The sequence below is a fragment of the Rhincodon typus genome, chromosome 8, assembly GCF_021869965.1.
Source record: "Rhincodon typus isolate 14 chromosome 8, sRhiTyp1.1, whole genome shotgun sequence".
In the NCBI taxonomy this organism is placed as follows: domain Eukaryota; kingdom Metazoa; phylum Chordata; class Chondrichthyes; order Orectolobiformes; family Rhincodontidae; genus Rhincodon; species Rhincodon typus.
The window spans coordinates 39,260,811-39,284,480 of record NC_063339.1 but is presented as its reverse complement, the minus strand read 5'-3'; the positions used below and the strand labels follow the sequence as shown (position 1 = coordinate 39,284,480).

Sequence of the window (23,670 nt, the reverse complement as noted above, 5' to 3'; positions counted from 1 at the left end):
CATTTCTACTGGAATTTTTAAGAAGCTAATTCACATGTTTTGCAGTTCTCAATTTAGAAAACTCTGAAACAAACTGCCAGTGAAGGAACTGGGATATTGCTAATGAACTGAGAGCAAGAAGCAGGGCAGAGGGATAGGTTAATTAAGTTTCACAATACTACTCATGCATAACTGTACAAATAGGTATTGTCAACAAATCCTATAATTTTCAAAATCCTCTGAGCCTTTCCTGCCACATGGCAACTGTCAGCAGAACAAGAAGTCTTTTTTTCAAAATATTGTGTCACTAAAAACAGCATGCGTCGCTCAACAGTGTCAGTATGCTGACTATTGTAAAGGCTGTGTTATGAAACAAGAAGGCTGGAGTTGAAGCCTGAAATCTCTCAACTTTCTGATCTTATGTCATTCCAGTTTTCTGAACAATGCTCACATGATCTCTCCTGCTGGAAGGAGAAAGGGAAGGGTAGGAAACATTTGTTGAAAAACTAGCAGCTCGTTACACAGAATGATTAGAGACAGGTTTGGAAAGTTATTTGACCTTTCTTCTCTTTTGGAGAAGGCATAGAGCACAGGACAATACCAGAGGGAAAGGCAGATAAAATAAAAATTTGTCCTTTCATTTCAATTCATCTTGATCTGGACCGATTCCAAATGAAAAGAAAATGCTACCAATCACCAGCTACTGATGAATGAGCTGTTTGACGAATCTGCCAGAACAACTTACAGCTCATTACCTAGTTATAGCCTCGCACTTGACATGTGGCAGCATTTCAACTGGATTTGCCAGCCTCTGCCACCAAAATTGGAAAACAGGGTTAAGCAGGGGATGATAATCACTTGTTATCCAAAAGGCACACCATCCTAAAGTAAATAAACATAACGGTTCATTCATTATTGCTCAGAGAATAGGCTGTTTTCCCTTATTTCACCATTGTAGGTGCACCATTGCCATGAAGACTGCAACAGTTCAAGAATGCAACCCACCAGCAACTGAACAGAAAGAATAATTGTGATATTTTCACCACTGTTCACATTCAGCAAACAAGCAAAAAAATTATTCAAGTTATCAGCAAATGCTGACCAGTCCCCATCAGTTTGTGACAGTCTAAATCCACTTCCTGAACAGGGATAATGTAAAGTTGCCATAATCCTAGAGGACCTTAGAGCTGCTCTCTCATTACACAGAAATGACTGGTGGTGCATTTAACCTGAGGGACACTGCACCTCAGGGTGAGGGACACAGTTGAGAAGGTGGGACCGTTATGGTAACTTCAGACAGTACAGGAATTGAACCCACACTGCTAGTGTCACTCGACATTGCAAACCAGCCGTCTGGCCGAGCGACCTAACTGACCCCTAGCACAATGGGTGTTGATGGAATTGCTCAGACAGCGTCACGACTCAGAAAATAGATCAGGGGCAGTATTCCTCATTGGTCTTATCACTGATATGAAACATCATCAAGCTTTGGAAGATCAGTTTATGAAAAATTCCCACATATAAATGCTTTCCCTGGCAATTCCAAAGCATGAAGCAGGAAGCAGGATAACCGTGAAAAACTAAGTTACATTTGCAAAAGGATACAATAACATGTTTCATGCTGGAACATTTCATATTCTCTTCCAGCAATATGGTCAAGAGACATCTTCATTTCTTACCTGGTCTATCATTTTACGAGCTTCTTCAACCTCTTTGTCCTGTGTATCCGTTTCAATGGTATATGTACCTGTATCACTCAGGCTATCTTGATCGCCCTGTTTGGAGGCTGGTTTTGTTGAAGTTGTTGGAGATGATACTTGTGGTAGTGCTGTTGCCAGTATAGAGGGTGCTACTGTCACTTGTGCAATTGTCACTGGGAGACACTCTGGAGATTTGTCTACAACAGTAATACTTTTTGTAGTTTCTTTCAACAGTTCAGCAGCAAACTCTTGGCTGAGCTTACTCTTTCGGCCTACGCTCCCAAAACTTCGAAGTAAACCTTTGGAGCTCGAAGTAGCAGAGGTACTTAATCGCTCTTCTGTCTTTTCTCTCTTTAGTGAATTAGACCTCTGGGGAGCTGATGAACTAGTTGTAGTCTTGCTTGATTGGACCAGAGATTGGACCTGTTGTACTGACCCTTTCTCAGATGCAGAAGTACCTTTGCGTTTTTCTAGTTTAGCTCGAAGGGCAACATAAGAATCGGTCTGCATAGCATTTGCATTTTGAGTGAAAGAGTGTGCTCTACGTTTGCGAGGATTATCATCAAAGAATTCAATAACAAAAGCTTGTTGACCAATGGGCATATCTTGGCCCTCGTGCTGGACCTGACAGAGTTTGGAGGTTTCATTACTGTAATTTTGGAATTGCTCCGGTTCTGATTCCAGAGCAGAACCCTTTTCTTTCTGCTGCTTAGATGCAACTTGATCTTCTGAATCACTCTGTGTACCATCTTCATGTCTACAACCTAATAATGATACAGAAAAATAATTTACTTCTAGTTAATGAGAAGCTGTTTTAATAGATTCAAATATTGTCATTAGAATGGAAAGGAGATCCTCAGATCATAATAAATCACTTTGAAAGTTGTGTTTGATAAAATATCTTCAATAAAGTAAACTATAGTGGTTACAAAAATGAGTTGTGGAAATATATGACAACAAAAAAAAAGGCCAATCCTACATATGCATTTACCTTAGAGTAGATGAAAGCCCAAAAACGAAAAGGTTGCATAAGCTGGCATGTCGATGAGAAACTAATCTTTGAAAGAATATTGCTACAACTTTAGTGAATGGTGTCTTTACAATGAATTATTCTTCTTTTCATACCTTACAAATACAGAAATGGAGTTTCCACAAGATTTCTGCCCCGATGACAGTAGAATGTAGCAAGGACACAATTAACTAGTACAAAAACTCATTGAATTTTATATTCTGAATTGTTCCTATAAACACTTCCAAGTTGGAATTCTGGTGACTTTTTAAGATGTTTTAAAAGTCCCTTCATCACAAGCAATTTCCCACAAAACTGGTCATTGTCTCCAGATCAGAGTTTCTGCCAATTTCTTCCAATCAGGGTTGATCTTGACTTTATGCCCAGATCTCAGGTACTCTATGTCCCAAACCAAAATTTTAATTTAACATCTAATCATTTTAACTGCACAGCGGTGAGTAGATTTGAATCAATTTGATCGATTCATCGATTTATCTACCCATGTTATACAAGGCCAGCAGTCGACTGAAGTCATACAAGTGCATTCTACTCTAATACAGTAAGTATGTGACTGAAGACTGCAATGACTAAAATTAGCGTTAACAAAAAAGTAAATCAGTCAGCCACAGAATATTTAATTGACTGGGAATTCTTCTCCTCTTCGTGTTCCTGAAGAAAGTTCAGGTTCAGCCATTAAATGAATCAAGACTGAGAAAACGGGTTGATTTTGTTTATTTGCATAAGTTGTGTCGTTTGGGCTTACACACATGAGCTGCACAGAACATGAGCACGATTTTATCCTGTCCAAACTAGTACGGTCCAGCACATGTTCCCACTTGCAACCCAAACAGAAATCAATACTTTGTGTGGTAGCAGTTTAAAAAGAGACCAAATTAATTTAGACTCTGATAAACTGCACACAGATTAATATTAACACTTACATCCTTATACCACATTAGTCATTAGCCACTGACTGTTGCCTAAGTGACAATCAATAGAGATGGACAGATATAGCTTTTCAACTCATTAACTCAATGTCATCTGACCTAATTGGCTGAAGCAGAACATTGTTTACAGAAAAGCCGTGGCGTGAAATAGCTTGTTTTCTGAGAGAGCCTTATTTATCAGACTTTTGTAGTGAACCTGATCACTGAAAAGCAGCGAACCCACTGAGCCACCTTCAGCTAGAATGTGCACTTCAGCTATAGTAAGAAACAGACTTCAAAAGTACCTTGTTAAAAATGGAGTCAAACTAGGGAAGGTTTCTGTGAACTTTAAAAGTCAAGCTGACAAACAATATTGCTTCTTATGTTATTCATATTTGGTAACAGGCTTCTGTTGTAAATGTCTGAAAGTTTTGTATTACTTACTTACCAAGAGAGACTGCCAATTGTATGAACAACACGGAATATCTGAATCGCTAAGTTATTAATCACCTGCACATAACAAGACGACGTGACTGAAGAATAAATATTTACTCAGTCTCAACTGTAGTTGTTACAGTTTACTTCTACTCCGTTTGCAACGTGCAAAATTTTCACTTTCTCTGATTTTAAACTTCATCGATGTGTGTTCTGAATAAGGGTCATTGGACCTGAAACATTTAACAATGCTTTCTCCACACAGATGCAGCCAGACATACTGAGTTTTTCCAGCAATTTCTGATTTTATTTCATCAATATGTTTCCTTACTAAGCCACTTTCTTTGCAAAAGTGTAATTTGTAACAGTAGCTAAGCATCCGCAAGTAAACTTTGGCAAACAAATTCAACACACTATGGAGTAACATTGAAAGAAAAAGATGTGGCAGGTTTCTCTATAAATCAGTAAAATTACCTCAAAATAACCAAAAGGTCAAATTTCCAGTAACTCCCCTGAATCTTCACTGGATGTTTTGTAAACAAAAAAATGGGCAAACTCTGCAAATAACCACAATTTCTCTGGGAATTCTCTGCAGTGGAGAACTGGGAGAATATCTACATTCAAAGCAACAGTATGGTAATATTTTTGATTTTAAAAAGATGAATGAATTATCATAAAAACAAAAACCTAGGGCTCTCATGGCACAGTGATAGTGTCGCTACCTCTGAGCCAGGAGACTCAGGTTTAAGTTGCACCTGCTTCAGACACATCTGTGATTAATATATCTAAAAACAAACATCCTATTGGTATTTGAATGCAAGATGTACTTTAAACTCTTATGAGGGTCAACATAAGAAAAGAGACACAATACCTTTCAAAGTCTTTATGTGAATCTGGTGGTCACTTTTGGTGCTGTATTCATCCCTTTGAGCCTGCCTTTTCAATAGGAGGCTCGGATCATTCTGAACCAGCCAGTCAACTACTTTATTTTCTGCTGACAGTACATCCCCTTGCACAGGTACTTTCTCTACTTGTTGTGCCTTTCTTTGTCTCGATGGAAATTTGGTCACATGGTCCTTTATTTTCATTTTGCCTGGGCTACAGTCATCAAATTCAATCGTGAAAGAAGCATGACTCTGAACTCGTGGGGACTGGATTGTATCTGTATCCTTTGTTGGAATTTCGTGAACCTCGCAGTCTGGGGGCTTGGATGGCTGTTGAAATTCTTTCGTTGGAATTTCAAAATAGCTGGGCTCTCTTCGAAACGAATAAACAGATTTTTCTCCAAAGTCTTTATAATCTGAAATGTTCCCATTGATTTCCTGGTCACTTCTTGGCACATCCTTGGAATTATCTACAGAATGAATAAATAAACGTAAATTAATTTCCCACGTAGCAAAGGTTTTCATAGAGTCAAAGAACCTCTTCGGTGCGGAAGCAGGCTATTTCGGCCCAGTAAGTCACATCGACCCTCTAGACAGCATCCCACACGGACTCACTTATCAATCCTAACACCCTGTCACCCTGCATTTTCCATGGCTAATCCACCTAGCCTGCACATCCCTGGACACTATGGGCAATTTGGCATGGCCAATCCACTTAACTGGCACATTTTAGGGCTGTGGGAGGAGACTGGGGCACTCATAGGAAACCCATGGGGAGAATGTGCAAACTCCACACAGACAATCGCTCAAGGGTGGAATCAAACCCGGGTCTCTGACACTGTGAGGCAGCAGTGTTAACCACTGAGCCACCATGCCACATTAAATAAAGTGATCCATTAAAATCAATGAAATGTAACTGGATGTTCAAAGGTGTCCTGTACTCAGTTCAGATCACTTGTGAATAACTCACTAACCCAGAAAAGCTAATTTTACATTCGTGAAATATCAAATTTCTATACAATGATAATTCCAAGTACAGCACTTATAAAACAAGTCATAAATGTTAATTTATATTGTTATTTTAGTTTCTATTTAAATTCAATCATCATTGTTTATTTTTTCCCCACTGAGAGTTTAAATTAAAAGTGAAAGTTAAACTACTTTTAACTTCCTATTTTCACATCCTCTGGGAATAATTGCACGTGATCGACCAGTTCTTCCCATCTCTCACCCTCTGTACAGAACCTACTTTCTGGATTTTACTCCTCCAATCCCCTTGATACTACAAACTTCTAAAAGATGACCAAACTGAAACAGACAATCACAAAATACTGTGATGCTGAAGATCTGAAAGTAAAAATAGCAACTGCTGGAGAAATACAGCAAGCCTGACAGTATTTGTGGAGAGAGAGAAACAGAGTGAACATTTCAAGTCCAAAATGACCTGACTCTTCCGTGGAACTCAGAACACAGTTCTGCAGAAGAATCATATTAAACTTGAAACATTAATTCTTGTTTCTCTCTCCATAGATGCTGCCAGATCCACTGAGTTTAACCACCATTTTCTGCTTTTTACTTGTCATTCAAATAGTATGCTTTCTACATTCATTATGTCAAAATGTATTGCAGTGGCATCAATGAATGCATGTTGAAACAAAGCACTAAAAACTTAATCACAGGAGAATGAGGAGGAAGTGATAAGTAGAGGGGTTTGGAGAATTGACGTTTACACAGGGTTGAGGATTACAGGCCAACATAAACAGCAACAGAATGGTTGAGTCCTAAGCTTACAAAAAACATAGGTCTGACTCAAAAACTCCCATTGACAATTGCTGACTCCAAGAGCAACACAGAGTTGGACAATAAGCGTGTCGAATGTCTATGAAATGAACTGGGATGCAATGTCAATTGGCATAGTGATCTGCTTAGGTTATAGTTAACATTTGTTTCTGGCATCACAACACATTCAAAAGGACAGCTGTGTTTATCACAACATAATGTGTATAATATGTTCAGCATTCACCTTTGTACCTAACAGGATGTGTTTATCATTGGGTTATTTTTAACTGGTCGATCACGTGCAATTATTCCCAGAGGAAGTGAAAATAGGAAGTTAAAAGTAGTTAACTGTCACTTTTAATTTAAACTCTCAGTGGGGAAAAAATAAACAATGATGATTGAATTTAAATAGAAACTAAAATAACAATATAAATTAACATTTATGACTTGTTTTATAAGTACTGTACTTGGAATTATCATTGTGTAGAAATTTGATGTTTCACAAATGTAAAATTAGCTTTTCTGGGTTAGTGAGTTATTCACAAGTGATCTGAACTGAGTACAGAACACCTTTGAACATCCAGTTACATCTCATTAAATAAAGTGATCCATTTTCATAAGTTTTAAAGCAATATTAACAATAGAAGGGTTGAAGTTCTCATCAATTCATTGATTTTCCATTAATTGCCATCCAGAGTGTCTCAAAGCACATTCCCTGGAGAAGTGTGGTATTACCAAAAGCAACTTTTGTATTTCCACAATTATTCTGCGCATGTGCAAACTCACGAAGTTGTCAATTTCAGTAGAATGGTAATGGCAAACACCATCATTACTAATGCACACTCCAGGTCATTCCTTTTACTTATTATTGAGCGACTACAAAAATTACAGAATACAAGCACAAAAGCAAGTAATTCAGCCCAGCTGGTCCATGCAAGCCCTCATGTTTCACATGAGCCTCCTGTTAACTCATATTCACCAAACCCCATCAAATATCCTTCTATTCCTTTCTTGCGTCTGTCTAGCTTAAACACATCTCTACCATTTGCCTCTTTATGGTGGCATACTCCATATCTGACCACTCCTCAGTTAGATTTCCCTTAAATTTTCCATTGGATTTATTATTGGACCAAAACTAAGGCAGTCCCCAATCTCATAAACAAAGAGAAAACCACCCAGCCTGTTTGCCTTTATCTGATAAGTATATGCCCTCAGTCTGGTATGACGTTTCTGAATAATTTTTGCAGTGTTTCTATACCCCTTTTAAAAATGAAGTTGAGAAGTGTGCATTGCATTTTAACGTAATTTTGTAAGAGTCTTAAAGTTATTAGGGGCGGTATGGTGCCTCAGTGGTTAGCACCAGGGGCCCAGGTTCGATTCCACCCTCGGATGACTGTCTGTGTAGAGTTTGCACATTCTCCCTGTGTCTGCGTGGGTTTCCTCCAGGTGCTCCGGTTTTCTCCTGCAATCCAAAGATGCATAGGTTAGGTGGATTGGTCATGCTAAATGGTGTCCAGGGACATGCAGGCGACGTGGATTAGCCATGGGAAATGCAGGGTTACAGGGATAGGGTAGGGGTGGTTCTGGGTGGGAAGCTCTTCAGAGGGTCAGTATGGAATCAATGGGCCGAATGGCCTGCTTCCACACTGTAGGGATTCTGTTGTGACACAAAAAGGCAATTCATCCCATCCCATCAAGGCCTTGCATTGCTCTATAGAGAGGTGGCAATCAGTATCATTCTCCCGCCTTATCCCTGTGGTCCTCTATGTTTATTCCAGTCAAGTGCCTAGCCAATTTTGTTTGAAAAATCACTCATCCCTTCCGCCACACGCAAAGTCACCAAGTTCCAGACCATTACTGCATTCTGCATAAAAAACGTTCTTCCTTCTGTCCCCCTGCCAAAAACCCTTAAACACTGCAACAAACTTTACATATGAATCAGATCATTGACAACAGTACTGCTGAACACACATTCAGGGATACCATGAAAATTTACCTTTAAAATGGTGTGCACAAACATTACGACAATTAGTTGTCTCTGTATTTGGTGCAAATTTTCCAATGTATGCAAAGCAATTTTGACTCATTTATATTATTCATAATCGCCCACAATGCTATTTCAATACATTTAGGAAACACACATGAAATTTCTGAAATTCCTCACTCTTGTCGGATTATTCTATTTAAGATGCTTGCCCAACAAACGGAATTCCACCAGTACATCCATTTGGTCATACTTGCATTGAAAATGTAACTAGGATTTCAAATGTCAGGTATCAAAATGCTATTTTAGTATCTTAAAATATTTTGATATTATTAGCATGAAAGCAATTTTAAAAATAATTGAAAGTAGAAATTCATTTACAGCTAAAATTGCAAAAAAATTGTGAAACACAGTCTTCTAAAAAAGAAAATTTGGCTTTAACTGCTTTTGGTTGAAAGAAAATCCACAAGTAACTTGTAGCCCTAAAACCACTTAAATAATAGGAAACCACAACCACTCCAAACAAAACATTTTTGACATACATTTTAAAAAAATAACCAACCAGAAATAGACACCCCTATAGATCTAGTTATATAAATTACTGAAATTATAATGGCTATTTTGCTAGCCTCATCAACTAATCAAAAAATAATTTTCAGTATGTTTGTTTGAAAAACAGATGTTCTCATTAAAAAATATACACTGTATACCTAGAGTTTATTATTCTCAAAATAATAAAAACTGTATCCATTAAACTCTCTCAAAATGATATAATTAACTACATGCACCTTAGATATGCATGTGGAAGACAAACTGTTTGCTCAACATTGAATTATGACAACAGATAATAAGCAAACATTCAATAGGCTTAATGATCACTAGATCCACAAAAGCAGAATCAACAGACTGTCTATAATGGTCTATGGCAGAGCGATAGCTTCCCCATCTCTGGGGCAGGAGGTCCAATTCATGCCTCTTATCAAGACATGCTGGCCATCGAGATGTGTCACAACACGTCCAAACAGGCTGCTAAAAAACCTGTCGATGAGGCATTGCCTACTTTGAATGACATTTCTATACATACTATATTTTTGATTAGAATAAAAAGTCCATTGAGCTGAATTAAGATGTCTATCATGGGAAGAATTATATCCAGACTCTTTCATTTTAGAGCACCTACACCATAGAAGGTCCCAGGAGAAGAACCTTGGAGGGGTGCAGGGAAGGTAGGAGGAGAGGCCCTGTGTAGAAATCATGGTAGGCTGTTAGAAATTAACGTTCAAAGAAATTCTATGTGGTGCATTTAAATTTATACAATTCTGCATAGTAAATTTGTGAGGATGATCTTCAGCCCTGAAAACCAAATCGAATCTAAACTTCCATACAGTTTACAATAGTATGAATTTGGTTCAGTGGTAACAGTCACCTCTGAAGCAGAATTTATGGGTTCAACTTTCATTCAGAAATTGAACAAACAATCTAATGTCCCATTCTCGGTTTTGATCCGAGGACGTTAAAGGAGGGGAGCACGTTGCACAGGCTTTAATCTTTCAGAACTGCCTACGTACAGGAGTTGTCCCTCTGAATTGGAGAATTGCATGTTGTCACTCCACTTTTTAAAAAAGGGTGAAACAAGAAAACAAGGAAGTTACAAACCAGTTAGCCTATCATCAGTGGTGGTGAAATTGTTGGAGTCTACATCAAGAACGTAGAACACCTTGAGAATTTTCAGTTAATCAGGGAGAACCAGTACGGATTCATGCCTAACAAGCTTAATGGAACTTTGGAGAGGTGACTAAGGTGGTGGTCAGGGGAATGTTTATGGATATTGTGTGTATGGGCTTCCAGAAAGCATAAGAGACTGTTAACTGACATAGAAACCCACAGAATTGCAGGCAATTTACTGACAATGGCCTGGAAATTGATTGTGTGGCAGGTGACAGAAAATACGGATAATGGGTAAATACTCAAATTGGCAGGATGTAGCCAATGGTGTTCCACAAGGATCTGTGTTCAGGCCTCAATTATTAACAACTTGGAAATTGGCATCAAAAGTCATATATCCAAATTTGCTGATGACACCAAGTTAAGCAGAACCTTAGAGATTATGGACAATAGCATAAAATTGTAAAGGAACATTGACAGACCAAGTGAATGGGCAGAACTGTGGCAGATAGAGTTCAATGTACGCAAGTGTGAGGATATCTGTTTTGAACTGAAAATAGGATGGCTATGGATACTTTCTACATTGTACGAAATGAAATACAGTGGATGTCCAAAGAGACTTGGGGGTGAGGGCACAGATTGTTAAAATGCATGAATAGGTGCAGAAAATAATGAAGGTGGCTAAAAGGATGCTAGCCTTTTAATAAGAGACAGAAGTACAAGGATGTGAAAGTATCCTTGCAGCAATACAAAACCCTGGTTAGACCCGTCTTGCAGTACTGAGCAGATCTTAGGAAGGATATATTAGCCTTCAAGGGAATACAATGTAGGTTTACAAGAATGATACCTGGACTTCAGGGGTCAGATTATGAGGACAGAATATACAAATTAGGTCGGTTTTCTCAAGAAGTTAGAACATTAAAGGATGATCTGAAGAAAATCATCAAGATACTAATAGGAAAAGACAGCGTAGATAGAGACAAACTATTTCCACTGGTTGCAGATTCTAAAACTAGGCTGATTGGTCTAAAAATTAGAGCTAGACCATCCAAGAGAGATGTTAGGAAGCACTTCTACACAAAAAAGGTGATGGAGGTTTGGAATTCTCTTCAATAAACAGCAGTTGATGCTGGATCAGTTTTTAATTTGAAACCTGATACATATAAGTTTTCATTAAGTATTAAGGGATATGAGCCAAAGGTAGTTATTTGGAGTTAGGCCACAGATCAGTCATGGTCTCACTGAATGGCGGAACAGGCTCGAGGGACTGAATGGCCTACTCCTGTTCTTATGTTCAACTATTGTACCGATTGCAATGTCACCAGCGTTACTGTATTTTGGGCAAGCATTTTTCAAGTGATGAATGCAAATGATTTAATGGCACAAATGACAGCAGAGTAGTATGTTAACTACGTGTCTTGTCACCAAGACTTTTGATCATCAGAAAGAGACATCTGGCCATTTATTTAATTTAGACATTTACAGATTAAATGCTGTTTTTGTCGCAGTGACAGTTACATCACTGAAAAAGCATTCTATTGATGAAGTCCATGAATGCTGGCACAATGATCAAGTTGAATTCCACTAGGCTGAGACACGAAAGAAGAACTAAACAAAATTTAACTAAAATTTGTAAATAACGTATTCAGTATACACTGTACAATTGTTCTCCAGTAGAAATATTTACCAGATTACAACATTGCACATGTTTATATAGATACAGTGGATGATGGTAGAACTGTGTTTAATGTACACAAGTTTACCCATTAACTAAAAAGGTCATTATTCAAGGGCAACCTTTAGAAAGGAAGCTCAAAGAGATGGCGCTATAGCATTTATCATTGTGCTTACTGTATCCTCAGCTTTATTAATAGAGGCATGGAATTCAAGAGCAAGGACGTTATGCTGTGCTCGTATAAAACGCAAGTGCAGTGTCAGCTGGAGTAATGCATCTAGTTCTGGGCATCACACCACACTTTAGGAAGTTTGCCAAGATATGTGAGAGAGTGCCGAAGGCATTAGGTGAACGTTTCCAGGAATGAGGAACTTCAGTTATGAAGGTAACTTGGAAAAGTTCAGACTGTTTTCTTTGGAGGAGAGAAGGCTGAGAGGTAATTTGATACACATATTCAAAATCATGAGGCGTCTGGTTTGGACAGAGTGGATGTGGGGAAATCTGTGTCCATTCATGAAATAATTGAGAACAACAAGGTATAGATTTAAAGTGCTCGGACAAAGAAGCAAAGGCAATACAAGGAAAACATTTCTCACGCAGGAAGTGGTTACTGTCTGGAATGCTGTGCCTGAGAATGTGATGGAGGCTGTTTCAACCAAAGCATGCAAAAGGAAACTAGACTGTTACCTGAAAAGGAAGAACGTTCAAGATTAAGGAGGGAAGAGAGGAATCTGGAACAAAGTGAATTGCTCATTTATGGATCAATGCAGACAACAATGGGCCAAATGGCCTCATTCTCTGCTGTAGTCATTACGCAATTGAAGAAAAATCTGCTTCTATATGTTTCCAAATTCGCCTGCTTAATGTTTAGTATTAATGTATTGGGATGGAGACAAGAGAGAGAGGGAGAAAAAAATTGACATCTTTACGAGCTAAGATAATACAAGAGAAAAGGGGTATCTAGTTATTCCTATACACTGTCCAAGAAGCAGGGGGATAACAAATAATAATGTAATGAAAGAGGCACAATATATAATATACTTTTGGATTTGAATTTCAAAATTAGAGATAGATGGATCTTGCTGTGCTTTCTGAAGGTTTTTTTTTTAAAAATGCTCAAATTCATTTGAACTGAGACCTAAATACATTACTTTCAAGAAAGCACAGTTAAATGCCTGGGAGAACCTGTGTAATATTAATGGATAAAATGTTGATACTGTCAGATTTATGGCAGGCAGATATTGTAAAAAAATTTTTCATGGCAATGTGAACGTCACCGTCTGGCCAGCACTTATTGCCTCTTTAATCATGTGGTTTGCTAGGGCCATTTCAGACGGCAGCGAAGAGTCAACCACATTGCTGTGGATTTGGAGTCACACGTAGGCCAGACCAGGCAGGGCCAGCATATCTCCTTCCTTGAAGGACAGCAGTGAACCATGTGGTTCTTACAGCAATAACAGTGGTTATCGATGTGGTCACTGTTAGGCTAGCCTTTTATTTCAGGATCTCATTGATTCAACTATCACCATCTGCCTTGGCGAGATCTGAACCCAAGTCCATTGAACATTAGCTTGGGCTCTGGATTACTAGTCCAATGACAATACCAGCACACCACCACCTGCCCCAGAATAAACATGTTACAGCAGTTGGTGTGGTTTTGACTTCAAAACGAAAGGTTCAAGCTTTCAGTTTAGAAGAACCAAGAGTTGAGTTCAGAAAGTAGAACAATTTCTCCCAGCAGGAGAATCAAATCATTCCAGGGAACCAGTCACCTCAGCCGAAGTAGTTTCTAGACAATGGAGCTTCCACATCAGGAGAATCTGGATAGTAATCTTCAAGTCGTTAGAACTAAAAAGGTTTAGGCCATCAGAATTGTGGACTCAGAAAGAAATCGTAAGACATGGTCTCGACGGGTTATACAGTACAAACGCAATGAGGTGATGTTGAACTTGCACAAAACACTTGTTAGAACGCAGATGGGGTACTGTTTTCAGTTCTGGGTGCCACATCATAGGAAAGATGCCAATGCATTGCGGGAAGTGCAGAAAGAATTTATACAATAGTTCCAGAAATAAGAAACTTCAGTATTAAGGATAGATGAAGAAATTGAGAATATTCTCCTTGGAGAGAAAAAGGCTGAGAAGAGATCTGATTGAGATTTTCAAACTAATGAGCGGGCTGGACAGAGGAGATAGGATGGGGCGGTTTCCACTTGTAAAAGAAACAAGAATGAGAGGTCATAGATTTATAGTGTCCTGCAAATGAAGTAAGCATTACGAGGGGAAAAACAAACTTTTTCACACAGCAGGTTGTGAGGATATGAAATGTACTGCCTGGAAATATGATGGAGCCAGATTCAACTAAGGCATTCAAGAGGGCATTGGGTGGTTATTTGGATAGTCATGGTGTGCAGGGATTTGGGGGAAAAAGGGAGGAGATTGGCTTTAGATAATAGAGTGGGGCAGGCACGATGGGCTGAATAGCCTCCTTCTGCATTATAAAGGAGAAGCTGTGATTATAAAGTTGAGATAGGAATGATATTTCTCCATGATCGAGTCTCTGTAATGGATGGTGTTGGCAAACAGGCTGTTCTGACCCTCGTGCTAAAATCTTTTAACTGTTTTCTATACATAACTTTGTTTTCTTTATTCTGTAACAAAGTTATGTTCTGTTGTTAAAGAATATTTATTGTGTAGTGTGAATATGTTTCAGTGACTGACCAACACATTAACTAATTGCAAAAATTAAACAGATGATCTATTAAACCAAGTTTCATTCAAGGATCTAACTTATCCAGTATCATCATCAGCAGGGATCCTACTAATACACAAATCATAAATCACTAGTGAGCTCCATGCTGCATGGAACCTGGTTGAATAATGGTTAAAACTCTCCTCCTTGATAATTTTCTAATGCTGGTTCTCAGCTACAAAATTATTTCTGACTGTTGCTTTGTTTCAGTAGGAGATTATATGGTATTAACAGCTACTTGTCTCTCAACAGATCTAGAATTTCTACTTGTGACAGCACAGATAGCAACAGTGTAAAGGGCCCGTCTGGTAAGAGATTATGAAGAAGAGACAGAACCTTTGTCAGCAGGTGGAGGTAAAAAAACGATTTAGATCTTTTACAGTATCTCTCGAACTGGAATGAAGGAATTGCAGAAGAATTCCAAGTTGTGCCTTTGAATTGATTGTGGTAGGATAGAAAGAAGAATATCTCTGTGAATTTACACGAAAGGGACACATGACTGACTGGGTAGTTCTTAGTGAAACAAACTGTTGCATGTGTGAAGATCCAAATACTACCTTTTTCTTTAAACTTATTTTAATTTGAAAAGTAAAACAAAAGCATGTTTGAAAACAGCCGTAATGGGTCAATCTACTTTTTAAACATTCATCATATAGCCCTCGTAATGATAATTAACTAATGGCTCCTCCTCCTACACAAACTGACAGCAATCTCAACTTTAAAATGATGAACATTTGCTGAACAGATTCTCAGTAATCAGATGCAATTTTGCAGAACTGAAGGTTACAAGTTAATTTGACTTAATTTTATAAGCTGTCAAATACCATTGCTGGGATCTTCTGCTTTCTTGGGTTCATCTCTTTCTCCTTTGTTATCCATGTCATCATCGCCCCACCATGATGGTTGGCCATATAGAGGCGTGGGTCTAAACGTGGCACTGTCTAAGGCAAATAAAACAAACAAAAGCACATAAGCAAAATGTACTAGTGTTCACAAAACAAGAAATCATAAGAGCTTATTCTAAATTAAAACTGAATAAACCTTTCACTTTCCCAATTTTCATTTGAATATTTGAACTGATTATATGAGCAAGCAATTGCTTTTTTAACTCAAAATTCACTAATGACAGCCAAACATGATACGTCTCTTTATATTTCCCTCCTGTAATAAGCAAAGATTTACAAATAGAGTCTCAAACAAAGCTGATAAAAGACACAAAATGCTTTGATTTGACAAGAATTAGCATCATACCCACAAGGGGTCACTACCTCTGGGCTAATTTAGCTTTAAGGAATGTCAGATCAGCATGCTAATATAATGAAAGAAAAGGTCATTTGTAATGAAAACATCATCTGACGACACAAAGTTGGGTGAGTCTTGTGATGTGGATTAGATACCTCCTTAATTGGACTACTGGGTATGTGTTGCTCATCTGTATACTGGCACAAAGTAACGTTATGATGCAAGAATGCAGGCATAAAGTACTGGTAAAATAAACTCCCAGGCCTGCTTGCACAATCGCAATCTGTCTGCTCCAATTTCTAGTTTTCTATGTGCTGGCTACATGCTATATTATCAATAAACCAAATGATCAGTCTGCTATCCCACAGAAACAAAAGGGACCACAATTTTAAAATGCAGTTTTACAATTTATGATATAATTGAGGGACAAAGTTATAGAGGTCCTTCTTGATCTCCTGGAATCTGATGAATGTTACAAGTTCCATGGGATAATTTATATTCCAAAAGAGACAAAATTGCAAAGAGTGAAAAGCTAATCAATCTTTTCAAATCAGGTACACTCAGCATAAAGAGAAACAGGTTAGCATTTTTCTGAAAAAGCTCTTGTGCATTTTTGGCAATTTCTATGTCTGATAAAATTGCCTAGAAATTTGAGCACATCTGCAAAGGAAATACCTGGGAATCCAAATGGTAAGGTCCAAGGTACACCCGATAATGAGTTTAATTTCCACTGAGCCTGCTCTGGAAAAAGTAGTGGCTAGGGGAAGGTACAGGCGAAGGGGAAAGAGGGTAGCAACTGGAAGGAGATGAGAAATAGCAACAACATCCAAGAAATGGTGGATTGCAGCAGTCCACATTGTTTGAAAGTGAGGCTGTGGTTGTTAGTTTTATTATTGTTAAGAATAAATAGACAGATAGTATTGAATGATCAAGTAACTTGAGCACAGATAGAGAGCAACTTGAACGGTCATTGTACAGAGGAACATAACACGGACTTTAACAGACGATATAAAAGATTGCAGATTCTACAAACAGTGCTCATACGCAAGTTGCTGGATTTTGTTGTGCTGCTACATACAGATAGGACTATAGTCTAAACAAGCATGTAGTTCTCAGAAAAAGATACTCTTGTTGCATCAACTACCCACTGCTTTAAACAAAAAACAAGGGGAGGCAGTCACTTCCAGAAGGTGTTGTGGTATAAATGGGACATTACACAGTGGCACAAAGGATGGAGGGCTCAATGATTGCAACCTTTTGAAATCAGCTACTGGATGCTGGCATCAGTACCACCAGATGTGTTACAAACAGAGGGAATGAGGACAAAGCCATTTTTAGTAGATACAGATATCATACCAGGTAACAGGATTCGTTGAGTCATACTCAGGAATGCCCAGGGAACAGTTAACCAGTGCTTCAGATATGACTCAAAATATCATAATGAAATGAACAGCCAAAAGCTGAACAGTACAGTATTGAAAAATGCATGTTACACAATTTTCCTCAGTTTGAGGAAATAGAACTGATCACAGAAGCTTTAGTTTGATTAATTAACACTTTAATCCCATATTCAACTAATTGCACTGCATTAGATAATGGTTCAGCCTCAATGGTGTATGGAACAGGTTAAAATGTTACTTGATCCAATAATGTGAGGAAGTATGAATGTTTTACTTGTTTCACAGCCAGGGATAACAATATATCAAGGTCACTAAAAAATAATGGTGATTCTATGCAAAATTGCCAGAATAAGCCATTTCCTATCGATGTCTCCAGTGAGAGACATATACTTGCTGAACAAGCTTGTCTTAAGATACATACAAACTGCACCTGGAATATAGTAAAACAATTGTTCTTGAAAAATTCAGTGAATTTGCAGTTTACCCAATAAGAGCATAATTGCTTCCTCATGACAAATCCTGACATTCCTATTCAGAATTCTAAGAGGTGTTAACAGCATAGAGAGAAAGAGGCACAGTATAGGGCTATCATGTGTATTTAGATCAGATACACAGATGACATATATACAAGTAGTAGCTAGTGAATGGAGGGATGTGACTACTGTACGGACAGCAATGAAAATATTAGTTGAATGTCTAAGATGGCAGAGGTCAGAAATCACATGACACCAGGTTATAGTCCAACAGGTTTATTTGAAAATACAAGCTTTCAGAGCCTCAGTCCTTCTTCAGGTGTTAGTGACAGAGGTAGTATCAGACACAGAATCCATAAAATGGCAGACAGCAAGCAAGACTTAGGTATTGGTAAAATGGGGTGAAAGGTTCAAAAGTAAGAAAACATAGTGCAAGTTTTCATTGTATCTGGATTGACTCTAGCACTAGCAACTGATCAAGTAACAACAGAATTTTTATGGTAGGAAGAGATTGTGTCATAACAGTCCAGAATGATATCAAAGTGCAAACTGAGGCAGTAGCTTGATCAGATTATGCAACAGATTAAGATTTTGCTGGACAATCTAGAAACATCACTAGAAGTAGAAGTCCTTACGATCAGGAATGTTCGGTTGCTGCCATAAATTAGAAGAAAATATTTTTAAAAAGACAAAACAAAAGTTTTTGATAGTTGAGGGGAACATACATGTCGACTCTCAAGTGCTAGGCAGAGACAGCCAACCTCATCGTATAGATGCACAGAGGAAAATGTTCTGCCAGGTAGGGCTTGAAGGATCAAAATGAAATGTGAGATTCAATGAGTGAGTTTGGAGATTGAAATAGTGGTGTGGGCATCCCCGTGGCAAGAAAAAATAATCCAGAGTTTTCTTTGTTCTGGTAACTGCACGTTTGCGGGCAGGGCCAGGGACTGAAACCCTGGGTCCTGGGGCTGCTGCTGGCTCAGGTCCACCTTTCCCCTCATCTCAAGCCCATGGCTGTTTGTGGGCCCTGATGTACCCTCAATCCCCAGCCCGGCCCAGCCCAGGCCAGGTGAGTAGAAATTTACATTGATTCGTACAAAAGCTGCATCGTTGCATGGAGAAAATTTCGGAGAGAGGTGTTTGTAAAACCACCTAGAGGCAGGCGTTACAGAGGGAAGCTGTGGAAATTAAACAAATCCATTTATAGATTGAACAATACATGGAGGATATGATACCCCCTTACTAAAAGTAGACTGCGCTCAATGGGGAGTAGATCCAGCAATGTTCTGCAGCTATTGAAAAGGAAAATGGTCAGGCATCTTTGAGATACATGGTGGTGAATAGTTCTGTGGAATTTGAAGAATTTGTTAAGCATAAGACTAAATGAAGACTAATGACTGGATAACCAGGTGTAGAGTTGGATGAACACAGCAGGCCAAGCAGCATCAGAGGAGCAGGAAGGCTGATGTTTCGGCCGGGGAATTGAAAGTCTTGGAGGAGATGGAGGGCAGAGGTAGTGTCCCGAACATAGGCGGGGAGTTCCTGGGCCAGGGTGGAAAATGACTGGATGCCTGGTTTCCGGAGCCTTTAAATATATAGGTTCAGAGCATTATGCAGAATAAGTAGTGTGGAGCTGGAGGAACACAGCAGGTCAGGCAGCATCACAGGAGTAGGAAAGTCAGGGGTCTAAGGACAAGTTTCGTCAGGCAGATGAGGGTGTTGGTGGAGGGGGACTGGTTGGGCCTGCGGGAGAGGAAAAAGCGGAGGGCTTTTAGACCATCTGCATGGGGGATACAGGTGTTACAGGGACTGGATGTCCATAGTGAAGATGAGGTGTTGGGGGCCAGGGAATTGAAAGTCTTGGAGGAGGTGGAGGGCATGGGTAGTGTCCCAAACGTAGGTGGGGAGTTCGTGGGCCAGAGTGGAAAAGACAGAGTTGAGGTAAGCGGAGATGAGCTCAGCGGGGCAAGAGCTGGCAGGGACAATGGGTCGACCGGGGCAGTCAGGTTTGTGGATTTTTGGAAGGAGGTAGAAACAAGCGGTGCAGGGTTGGAGAACAATGAGGTTGGAACCTGAGCTGATGAGGTTATTGATGGTCTGGTGCTCAAGGGTAGGGTCATAATCAAGGGGGCAGTAAGAGGTGGTGCCAGAGGTGTTCCTCCAGCACCACACTGTAATGACTCTGGCTCCAGCATCTGCTGGTCTTGCTATCCCCGATTGAGCAGAATAAGTCTATAGTAACCTTGAATTAACAAACTTTTTTAGAAGACGTTAACACATCCTGATCAATCACACTAGATCATTATACAACGATGATCTTACATGTAAAGAAGAAATAGAGCAGTTAAGATGATTAGACAAGGATACCGAACTGGCTCAAAGGTGAAAGGGTGCTGGTGGACAGTTGCTTTTCAGACTGGAGGCCTGTGACCAGTGATGTGCCACAAGGTTCGGTGCTGGGTCTGGTGCTTATTGTCATTTATATAAATGCTTTGGATGTGAACATAAAATGTATGGGTAGTAAGTTTGCAGATAACACTAAAATTGGAGGTGTAATGGACAGCAAAGAAGGTTACCTTAGAGTACAACGGGATCTTGATCAGATGGGCCAATGGGCTGAGGTGCGGCAGATGGAGTTTAATTTAGATAAATGTGAGGAGCTGCATCTTGGAAAGGCAAATCAGGGCAGGACTTATACACTTAATGGGAAGGTGCCGGAGAGTGTTGCTGAACAAAGAGACCTTGGAGTGCAGGTTCATAGTTCCTTGAAAGTGGATTCGCAGGTACATCGGATAGTGAAGGCATTTAGGATGCTTATCATTATCGAAGAGTGCATTGAGTTGCAAGGTCACATTCCAGCTGTACAGGACATTGGTTAGGGATACTGTGTGCAATTCTGGTCTCCCAGCTATAGAAAGGATACTGTGAAATTTGAAAGGATTCAGAAAAGATTTACAAGGATGTTGCCAGGGTTGGAGGGTTTAAGCTATAGGGAGAGGCTGAATAGGCTGGGGCTATTTTCCCTGGAATGTCGAAGGCTGAGGGGTGACCTTATAGAAGTTTATAAAATCATGAGGGGCATGGATAGGGTAAATAGACAAGGTCTTTTCCCTGGGGTGGGGGAGTCAAAAACTAGAGGGCATAGGTTTAAGGTGAGAGAGGAAAGATTTAGAAGGGACATAAGGGGCAACTTTTTCACGCAGTGGGTGGTGCTTGTATGGAGTAAGCTGCCTGAGGAAGTGGTGGAGGCTGCTTCAATTACAACATTTAAAAGGCATCTGGTTGGGTATATGAATAGGAATATGGGCCAAATGCTGGCAAATGGGACTACAATTATCTAGGATATCTGGTTGGATGAGTTGGACCAAAGGGCCTGTTTCCATGCTGTATGTCTCTAAGTCTCAATGACGGTATAACTGAGTTGGCCATACATTAGAACTCGCATTTGATCTTGTCTGAAAGCAATGGAAGGAAGTAAAATGATTGAACACACTACAGTTGAAAATGGCCAATCAAACATTTTTTTAAAAAAGCATGGATAAATATGCACTCAATTTCCAGCACTGGGTTCACCTGAAGAACATGAAATTAATCATTTTAGTGGCATTTCTCGCACCAAACATCTGGAATAGTAAGCATGTTTTTATAATATTCTTGGTGGGTGAAAATGGAAAATGTTAATTCTTGGCCTGGGAAACTAAAGAAATGAGAAAAGTTCACTAAAACTACTTTAGCAGTGGAAACATTGGCTCTTGTAAAAGCAATAGATATGGGGCTTTACTTGTCAAATATTTTAAGGAATATTTTATACAAGGGACATTCTGAGAATAGTCAATTGATGTTACATAATTAAATCCTTCCGTGCAGAGTAACATATGTTCAGCAAACAAAGATTGAGAACTGACTTTGCTAGTGTAAAAGAGATCCCAGAAAGAAAAACAAAGCAAAGCAATCTCCAAGATCAAATGGCAGATATGACCATTGCTGGATTGCTTTACAAAAGAAATGCTTGCACAAAAAGTCTACTTGTAAATTCCAAGAAAAGGATCATCTTGTATTCTGATACAATACAACAAATATGGAAAAAATCCTTCTCCCTTTACCTTTGTTGTGAAATATTGTTCACTCTAACATTTCAATTTAGAGACAGGAGTCTGTTAAATTAGATTATTATGGTTAAGGATGTACAGGTGGAGGACACTGATCGATTAAGCTCGTATACAGCCTTTCAATTCATCTTGGATATCTATGTGGTGCTAATATACTGGAGGTTTGCAAATCATACACTCTAATAAAAAAAAGAGAAATTTGGTAGTTATAAGTCATTCAGTGATATGAAAACTACTAGAGACCACAGTAAACAGCAAAATGAATTCTGATTTGGAGAAACATAGATTAGCAAGGGACAGTTAGCACAGATTTGTTGTTGGCAAATTGTGCTTGACTAACTTAATTTAGTCCCTTGATGAAGAAACTGAGAGGACTGGTGAAGGTAATGTGGTGGATGTTTCATAAATATGTATTAAAAATAAGTAACAGTAAATACAGTAGATGTGATGTTGGACATTTTAGAACCTATGAAGGTGGATATATCTCCTTGTCCTGACCAGATATATCCAAGAATACTGCAAGAGGCTACAGAAAAAATTGCAGGGACCCTGGCTGATATTTTGCATCATCGTGAGCTATGGGTGAGGTTCCGGAAAACTGGCAGATAGCGAATGTTGTGCCCTTATTCAAGAAGGGCTGCAAAGATAAACTTAGCAACTATAGACAGGTAAGCCTAACATCTGTGGTAGGTAAGTTATTTGAGAAGATTCTGAGGGATAAGATATACATGCATTTGGAAAGACAGGATTTGATAAGGAGTAGTCAGCATGGCTTCATGCGTGGGAGATCATAGCTCTCAAATTTGTTAGAGTTCTTTGATGAAGTGACCAGAAAGGTTGATGAGGGCAGGGCAGTAGGCATAGTCTACATGGCTTTCAGCAAGGCCTTTGATAAGGTCCTGCATGGTAGGCTGCTCTGGAAGGTTAGATCACGTGGAATCCAGGGAGAGCTGGCAAATTGGATACACAATTAGCTTGATGTTAAGAAGCAGAGGGTAATAATGGAAGGATGCTTGTCGGACTGGAGGCTTATGACTAGTGGTGTGCCTCAGGGGTCAGTGCTGGGCCCATTGCTGCTCGTTACCTGTATCAATGATTTGGATGAGAATGTACAAGGCATGATTAGTAAGTTTGCAGATGACACTAAAATAGGTGGTATCGTGGACAAAGAGGAAGGTGAACAGAAATTGCAGCAGGATCCTGATCAGCTGGGCAAGTGGGCCAATACATGGCATATGGAGTTTAATCTAGATAAGTGTTGCATTTTGGAAAGTCAAATCATGGTAGGAGTTTCATGGTGAATGGTAGGGCCTTAAGGAGTGTAATTGAACAAAGGGACTTTGGTGTTCAGCTGCACGGTTCTCTGAAAGTGGAGCCACAGTTGACAAAGCAGTGAAAAAGGCTTTTGGCATACTGGCCTTCATCAGTCATGGCACTGAGTGTAGAAGTTGGGCAGTTACGTTGTAGTTGTACTGGACGTTGGTGAGGTCACACTTGGAGTACTGTGTTCAGTTTTGGTCACCTTGCTATAGGAAGGATGTTATTAAACTGGAAAGAGTTCATAAGAAATGTGTAAGGACGTTGCCAAGACTCAGAGGACTGAGTTGCAGGGAGAGGTTGGACAAGCTAGGACATTTTTCTTTAGACCATAGTAGACTG

The 23,670-nt window shown here is 39.3% G+C and overlaps 1 protein-coding gene across 8 annotated transcripts in view; it reads right to left on the bottom strand.

Annotated features, from left to right (window-relative positions):
• The window catches only part of cep170bb (centrosomal protein 170Bb), an 81,608-nt gene that overhangs the window by 37,892 nt on the left and 20,046 nt on the right, over positions 1–23,670 (bottom strand). For all 8 annotated transcript variants that reach the window (XM_048600231.1, XM_048600232.1, XM_048600239.1 and 5 more), the window contains exons 7-9: positions 15,612–15,728; positions 4,921–5,403; positions 1,659–2,443 (exon numbers count right to left, since the gene is read on the bottom strand). In XM_048600231.1, the coding sequence (XP_048456188.1) occupies positions 1,659–2,443; positions 4,921–5,403; positions 15,612–15,728 (1,385 nt within the window). The remainder of the gene's footprint in view (positions 1–1,658; positions 2,444–4,920; positions 5,404–15,611; positions 15,729–23,670) is intronic.